The sequence below is a fragment of the Heterocephalus glaber genome, unplaced genomic scaffold (genome assembly GCF_053883595.1).
Source record: "Heterocephalus glaber isolate CG9 unplaced genomic scaffold, H.glaber_assembly_v1.0 deba00000122, whole genome shotgun sequence".
Taxonomy (NCBI): domain Eukaryota; kingdom Metazoa; phylum Chordata; class Mammalia; order Rodentia; family Bathyergidae; genus Heterocephalus; species Heterocephalus glaber.
The window spans coordinates 13,043,444-13,051,819 of record NW_028258138.1 but is presented as its reverse complement, the minus strand read 5'-3'; the positions used below and the strand labels follow the sequence as shown (position 1 = coordinate 13,051,819).

General features: G+C 35.3%; 1 protein-coding gene across 1 annotated transcript; it reads right to left on the bottom strand.

Annotated features, from left to right (window-relative positions):
* Positions 1 to 342: 342 nt before the first annotated feature.
* Positions 343 to 570, bottom strand: LOC147830347 (keratin-associated protein 19-7-like). The gene has a single exon (XM_087207385.1). It carries the CDS (start codon positions 568 to 570, stop codon positions 343 to 345), a length of 228 nt encoding a protein of 75 aa, XP_087063511.1.
* Positions 571 to 8,376: the final 7,806 nt, after the last annotated feature.

The following is an 8,376-nucleotide window of genomic DNA, read 5'->3' as shown; positions in this document are numbered from 1 at the left end:
ACAGAAAATTCATTGTGATATAAGAATCAAAGTTAAAAACAAATTTACTATGTTAGAAAAAGCTTTATTATTAGGTACCAGACTGAGAGAGGCAAAAGTTTATATAACATAATGATTCTTCATTGAATACAGAAGTATAACACTAAAGAACTTTATTAATCAAACGCCAATATCCAGTCCATTTTGTTTTTTGATGCATTTGTTGTAAACCAGGTGATCCATATAGCAGTTTAACGATCAGTGCAGGAAAAATAAAGCACGGAAATCATAGAATAAAGTTTCCTAAAAAACCTGTGTTTTACAGCAAACTCAGCCATGAATTCTCAATTTTCAAGTATTTATTCAATAGAAGCCAGAAGACCAGGATTCTCCGTAGCATGATGGGTGGCAGCATCCATATCTGGAGCCAGAGCCATAGCCATAACCAGAGCCAAATTCACAGCCGCCATAGCCACAGCCACAATCAAGATGGCGGAAGCTGCCACAGCCACAGCTATAGCCAGAGCCCAGGGCCCCAAAGCCTCCATAGTCGTAGCCCAGGCCTCTGTAGTAGCTGCCATAGTAGCTCATGGTGTCAGGGTGGTGAATTTGGTTGGGTAGTGCAGGTTAGCTGTGTGAGTGAGTCTACACAGGGAGTTTTATGTATACACTGGCCAGTGTGAACACCACACCTCTAAATGTCGTCTATTATAAATTATGCCAACTATTTCTTTCCTAACCCTACCACATCTTCAACTTGTTTATGTAATTAGTTATTTAAAAGTTATGCAATATGTTTGATGTTCTGCTTTATGTGCATGCCTAGAAAAATATTTTGCCTCTAATAAGATACTGTGATGTTTATAGTCTCTGTACATATTTGAGTTTCCAACTCCACAAACAAATCAAATATTCACATTGCTCCACAGGATGTTACCTTTATCCTCTTATTATACCCATTCCTTTGACATTTCCTGTGTGCTGATTCTCCTCCAATTTAACTGTGTTGTATCAATTCTACCAAGAATTTACATAAATTAAACCCTGATTGCTCCCTGAAATTCCAGTCCTATCTTTAAAATGGCAATCAATTATAATTTGTATGTTAACACCATATGACATTAAAGTCTACTGAGTGTCACACTTAATAATACATTGAAGACATTTAATTTTTAATAGAGCCACAAGCTGATGTGAAGAAAATTTCTCAACCTCGTGTATTCTGCAGAGAATACCTTCTTGCTAAATACCAATGAAAACACAGAAAGTCAGGCTAATCTCATACAAATACCTTCATCTCCATAAACTTATTTGTGTTTCAGATTCTAAGTTCTAGACAATCATAGGATTAATATAGTTATAGAATTAAAGAAATTTGAGACAATTTATTCAAGTGTTCATTTTAAAATTTGATTTATTTGATTTATTATTTTATCATTGAGCAAAGTGTGACTCAGACTAGCCAAATTATGCAACAGTGATCTTTAGTGGCAGTTTAAGGCTAAGAAGCATGTGATTCAATTCTTGGCTTAAGTTCAGCAAGTATATATGAAATTAAAAATATAATTGCTGGTTAAAAAATTTCTTTTGCCACAATGTTCAACTGTCTTACTTTAAAAATTTTTTTTATTTACCCTATCATAATAAATATAAATATTTACCATATCATAATAAATGTATATAATGTGAAAATAGCATATAACATTATGCTCAGATACTTCTACTTTTCTAAAAGCTCAAAATAATCACATTTAACAAAAATTGTTAAATAATTGTTTAATAAATTGTTTAAAAATTGTTTAATAAATTGTTCTCCTTACCAGTTTATTAAAACTAAGAAGTAATTAGCTGCTTAATGTATTTGTATATTGATGATGCTTTGCAACATACAAATAGAGTGGAGTTAATAATGAAGAACTACTGGGGTCAGGGATTTAGCTCAGTGGTGCCCCGCCTGCCTTCCAAGTACAAGGTCCTGAGTTCAATCCCCCTGGTACCAGGAAAAAAAAAAAGATGAACCTCTGCTCTTACAACTATGCGATACTGTCTCTGCTCTCAAGTAAGATTCAAATAGTTTTGTCTTCAGGGGGAATGTGACTTCAGAGAATAACATTAAATTTCAAGTACAAAACAACAACGTATTTTAAAAAGAAGCAAAATTACTTTGAAAATTAACTATTTTAACCATTTTTTTAGATATATTTTGTGGCCTTAATAAATCAAAGCATGCTCCTCAAAATTTAAACTTTCTTGATTATTCAGAAAACTCATTATGAGTTTTGATTAATTTAACAATCTCATTTAGAAATGTCTGTATCAATTTTTGGAATGTTAGAGACAGCTTCTGTATCCTCTCATTGGAGAATACATTCATTCATTCATTTATAGTAATTCTTCAAGTATTTATTGTTTCTCAGGCACCACTGTGCCTCATGTAAAGATGAAAAGCTAGTTCATGAAATTCCTGGAAACTATGTGCTGGTACAAATATATAAGTGTTTTATACCTAGGAGTTGTGCTGGGAAGTGAATGGAACATGGAATGAACATGACTCTCCGTGGTCTGGATAGTTGTCTCATTTATATCATTTATGAAATCATTTCTGAAATAATCAGAGTATTGTTTATAAAATATTCAAGGTGGGGGGATTTAGCTCAGTGGCTCCTTGCCTGCTTTGCAAGCTCAAGGTCCTGAGTTCGATCCCTGGTACTAAAATAAAATAATCAGGGAATGTTGACTTGTTAGAAGAAAGGACTTGTCTCTGGGCCAGACATCTATAGAACACTATGAGTACTTTGAGACTGTATTTCTTTTTCCTGCTCATATATTGATACTATTAAATAATTGGGTTTTTTTTCTTTTAATCAGAACCTTCTCTTGCTGCCTCAAACTTTTGTTCTCTACAACTGTATCCTGTCTTTTATCCCTATATAGTTTTTAAAAAATAATTTTATTGGCACAGTTTTGACATTCACAATGATCACATTCATCATAGGGAATTTGTACCTGTACATAACTTAATTCCTTTTTTTTCATTCATATCCTTTCCCATCAATCCTTCTTCCCCTCCCAATTTACAAAACTTTGTATTTTTTTCTTCCATTTGTTTTACTGTTTTTATCCCTATTCCCTCCCCCTCCCCCTTCGTTTGTTCCCCTTCCCATTTGAACATTTTCTTCATAGTTATAAATATCTATCCTACATTTTGGTCTTTATTTATCCTTTGAATTTCTCTCACAGGAGAAACAATGTGATATTTAAATATGTGTGTCTGATTTATTTCACTTAAAATTAATTTCCCAAGATGCATCCATTTACCTAAAATGGTTTGAAATTTAGTCCTTCTCTGTGGCAGAGTAGTATTCTGTTGTGAATAAAAAACATATATATATATATATATATATATATATATAGTTTTTTTGTCAAGGCTGTGGGGAAAAGGAACCCTTCTCCACAGTTGGTGGGAGTGTAAAGTGGAACATCTACTATGGAAATCAGTATGGAGATTCCTCAAAAAACCCCTAAAACTAGAAATTCCATTTGACCCAGATCTTTTCCTTTTAGTTTCTGCCCCAAAAAATTAAAAGCATCATACCACAGTGATGTATGCACACCCATGTTTATAGCAGCACAATTTATAATAGCTAAATCTTGGAAATAGCCCAAAAGTCCATCAATGGATGGATGGATAAAGAAAATGTGGTTTATTGTTATATTTTACTTGAATAGTTTTCAATTCTTTTCCTTTCTAAAGGATCTTTCTTTTTACTACATCAGTGGGACTTATATTTTTGCATGGCTAGTACAAAAGTCCACTTTTATTTTCAGGTTTATGTCATGCCTAATTGATTTATAAATATTTCTTCTGCAGACATTCTCTGACAAAATAATTTGATCCTTGAACTGAGCTATATATATCTTGAGACACCTATTCCCCTCGCTTCCAGAAATACCAATATCTTATATCTTTGTTTACCCTCTTCCATTTATATAGTCCAGAATAGTTTTTAGAACTATCATGGACTAGAATTAACATTAGAGGGAGTTACATATTTCATCACTGGCTAAAAAATTATTTCATATACATACATATATTCATATTTTAGATTTAAAGGAAAAAGTTATACTGATGAGCTTAAGTGGTACATGCATCAACAAATTAATTATACTAGATCTACGCTGCATGGGTGAGAAGAGGAAAAATATTCATGAAAATCTGATAGAACATGACACATTCGTGTTCACTTAAATCCTAGCCGAGCTTACCACACTGCCCATAAGCCATCTTTGTCCCCTCTTTAGTTCCTTGTCGCATTCTGTACAGTCATGCCACAAGCTTCTCTTTATATTAAAACATACACTTATTCTCATATCTTCTCACTCTGCCCCAATTCAGTTTTACCTCAGAGTACTTATTAGGCAGCAGCATCAGTATCTTTGTACTTTTTCTCGTCTCATGTGCAATCTTCCTTGCTTTGAAACATTTAAAATTTCATATAAAAATATATAAAAATTATACATAAAAATCTACCTTGATTGTCTTCCTTTACCCTTCCACTATTGCCAGATAACATTATTCCTTGTCCTTAAAATTCCCATCTCGGCAAAGAGCTTGAATAGTTACCGGTAATACAAGCTAGTAACCTGGAGTTATACCTGAATTAACTTTTTTTTTTTTTATTTCTCTGGAATTTAAATTAATTTTGATGCATTCATTCAATAAATAATAGTGAACTTTTTTCCACTTAATTGAATTGGAGATGAGTAAGAAGAAAAATCAATCCCCCAAGACCACAAGACTAATATTTTAGTCAAGGAGGAAGATCATAAACAAATACAGATCTAACTTATCCATTCAACAGAACAAATATTTACTTAATGCTAAACAGGCCTAAAAATATCTCCAAGCATTTGCAAAGATAATTCAAGGTAGTGAGCAAAGTAGAAAAGAACATTCCTGATTTTCTGAAAATTGTTTTCTAAGGAGAGTGAGACATAAAATCAAATATAAAAGGATGCTACAGAGTATTAACTACTAGAAAGAAAAAAAATAGATGAATGATATGTAATGAAAATTGGGAGATATTGACATTATATATGGCTGGATAGGGAAGGTGTTCTTAAAAATGAGACTTTTGGCTAAAGATCAAGGGGAAGAAGATACAGATATATAGCTTTTGAGTGGAAGGTTACCAGGCAAAGGGAACAGAAAGTGCAGTTGCCCTGAAGTATGAACATACTAGGCTCCCTTGAGGGCCAATTTGCCTAAAGTGAAGTGAAGTGGAAGGATAGTAGAGGAAGACATATATACATATGTCTTATTATATGTCATATATACATATGTCAAAAACATATAATCATGTAGATCTGTCATAAGAATTTTTATTATGAGCAGCACTGTTTAGGCAAACAGTTTCACACATTCCCTAATGATATCAAGAACTTTGTTTGTTCTGAACTCAGGAGGAAGCGGTCATTCAGGGTTAAACCAAAAGGTATTAGCCAGCTTTTTTATTGCTGGGACACAATGCCAAACACTTAAATTTAAAGGAGGAGAGGTTAAATTTGGCTTATGGTTTCCAGAGATTCATTCCGTGGTCTTCTGGTTCCAACACAGGAACATCTGGACTGAAAAGTATGATAAAACAAAGTTGATTAGTTTATGATGACTGGGAAACAGAACAGGGGAACAATGTCTGATGGTAATGGATCAGGGACCACATTCCTGGCACCTCCAACTTCTTAGGGTCTTCACTGCACTTTTAACTTCATTTGCACAGAGTCATGTACAGACTTTTCAGGGACTTTTTGCCTGGCCTCTGAGGCCTTTCTTTCACATTAGGGTGGAAACCTCCCTGATCCCACATTCTACATGTTGGTAAAACTATCATCTTTTTGGTGATGCCAAGGTCTGCAGTCAGTGGGAGCAGTAGGGAGGACTCTTGATCCATAGCTTCAGTGGCCTCTAACTGCCTAGATGATTGAACAGAGTGAAATGAATCCTGAGGAACCAATTCTTTGGGAGACTCAGCTTGAGCAGATGCCCACGGACTGTCTTCTTAAAGAAAGGTTTATATTTTGCAACCTTGAGTATGAGATGGGTGTTTGTCTCACTGATTTCTGAGGTGATCTCAAGGAATCTTTCTTCTTGTCCTGGTTCAACATACTTAGTATCACTATAATGACACTAACATCTTCAGAAACCAAATTTCCCGTGGCCCCAAATTTACACATTTCCTTCTGGGCACAAATTTAAGTTTAACAGATGCTCCTGCTCTATTTTTGCTACTGATTCTCACAAGTATTCTGAATAAAAGCAGCTAGTAGTAGCCATGCCACAGTTGGAATGTTGAGCCGGTTTGAAATTTCAATTGACAGATCAATCATTTCACCACCCTTAATTTCAGGCTCCCAAGAAGTCTCAGGATATGGGCAAATGTAGACAAATTTCCTGCTAGAATGTAACACACTTGGCTTATATTTCAAGTACCAGTTGCGTCCTTGTTCCCAACTGAAACATCCTGAGTCTGGCCTTTATTCTCTGCATTCCTATCAGCATCCTGATCTTCTAAATTCTGACAAAAATCAGTCATCAGGCTCTCTTTATAGCATTCTAGGGCTTCGGTAGAAAATAACTCAAGAAATGGTCTAAGTTTTCTCTTGTACTAATTCTAAAACTTCTGAACACGTAGAGTCACAGCAATAATCTCACTTTTCCAATACCAATTTTCTCTATTAACCACTTTTCCCATTGTTGGGATACAGTACTTGACATTAGCAACTTAAAAGAGGTTAATAAGTTAGCCCAAGGTTTCAGAGGATTCAATCCATGTCAGACTGTCTCCAAAGCAGAAATATCATGATGGAAGGTAAGGCAGAACAAAATTCTTTATTTCATGACAGCCTGAAAGCAGAATGGGAGAATAGTGTCAGAGGTCAGAGAGGAAGAGGACAGGGACTATAGACAGTACACAAGTTCAGGCCTTGATGACCCACCCAAACACATCCAGAAATGGAGGCCGCCAATCTGCTGGGCAGCTCTGAAACCAATCAAGTTGACAATATCAAATTTATCTGTCACAGAGAACACATCTCTGTGTGACATAGTATTCTAGTATAGCTCCCAAGATTTCCCCTTTTCAATGTGCATACCTTACATTACCCAGGCACTCACTCTGCATTGCCCTAGCACTATGGTTATGGTAGATTTACTTTCATGACCAGGCTGGGTCACATGGCTCATATATAAGTTTATTGAGATTGTCCTCATTTACTAGAAAGAGCCCTTTAAAAGTCCTTATCTTTACTTTATAGAAGAAGAAGAAATCAGATGGGAGATTTGGCATGCCTCTGCTTCTAAGATGGAAAGGCCAACAACAAGTAATGAATATGGCTTCTAGTTGTCATAAATAATGTCTGGCTGACATCCACCATAAAAGGAACTGTAAGGACTGGGATTCTGTCAACTACCAGAATGAATGCAGAAGCAGAATTTTCCCCAGGTCCTTCAGACAAAAACTCAACATAGCTGATACCTGATACCCACCTTGATTTCAGCCATAGGATACCCTGAGAAGATAGCCCAGAAAATCTGGTGCTGCTTTGGCAGACTTCTCATCTACAGAAGTATGGGATGATAAGGAGATAGTTGCTATTTTCATATAAATATCTGGTAATTCTTGTTTTTTCAGCTGTGCTGGAAATTGAATTCAAGGCACACTAGAAAAATTCTCTATCTCTCAACTACATCCCTGTCTCAAATTTGTGAGAACTTTTTGTACAGCAATAAAAACTAATAGTTTCTTAATCTTCCTATTCTGAATATTCTTACCACTCCAATTCCTAAAATTAAATCACTAGTAATATTACTAAATGTCATCATGTATAATTTTTTTCCCCAAAGTTGGAGTTCAAAGAGAGATTAAAGAGAACTGACAATGTGTATTAGTCACTCCTTAGGAGAGAAACAGATTTAATGCAAGATATGCAAATATATAAGAATTTACAAGATTGGTTTACAATGGCTGCCCACAGAATCAGGTGTGGAAGAGTGCAAAAGGTCTGTGTTCTGGAGATCCGAAGGATCCAGTCAAAATCTGGAGTTCAGTGTAGTTAGTGTCCCATGTAAGTCTGTATCAGGAGAGCAAAGGGTTTGTGATGGAGGCTGATAAGTCTGCTCTGGAACCTAGGATACAATGCCCAAAGTGGAGGTAAAAACTGGAGCTTCCCATTTATACCATTCAAGTGTCAAGCCACCCTTGTTGGGTTTTCAGTCTTTAATAAATCTCTTCAGCCACACTCAGAACTATGCTAATCCAATTTAGTTGGGCATTTCTTACTCAAGTTGACACAACCAGCTATCACATACAGCAATTTCTGTGTTAAATATGGAACATG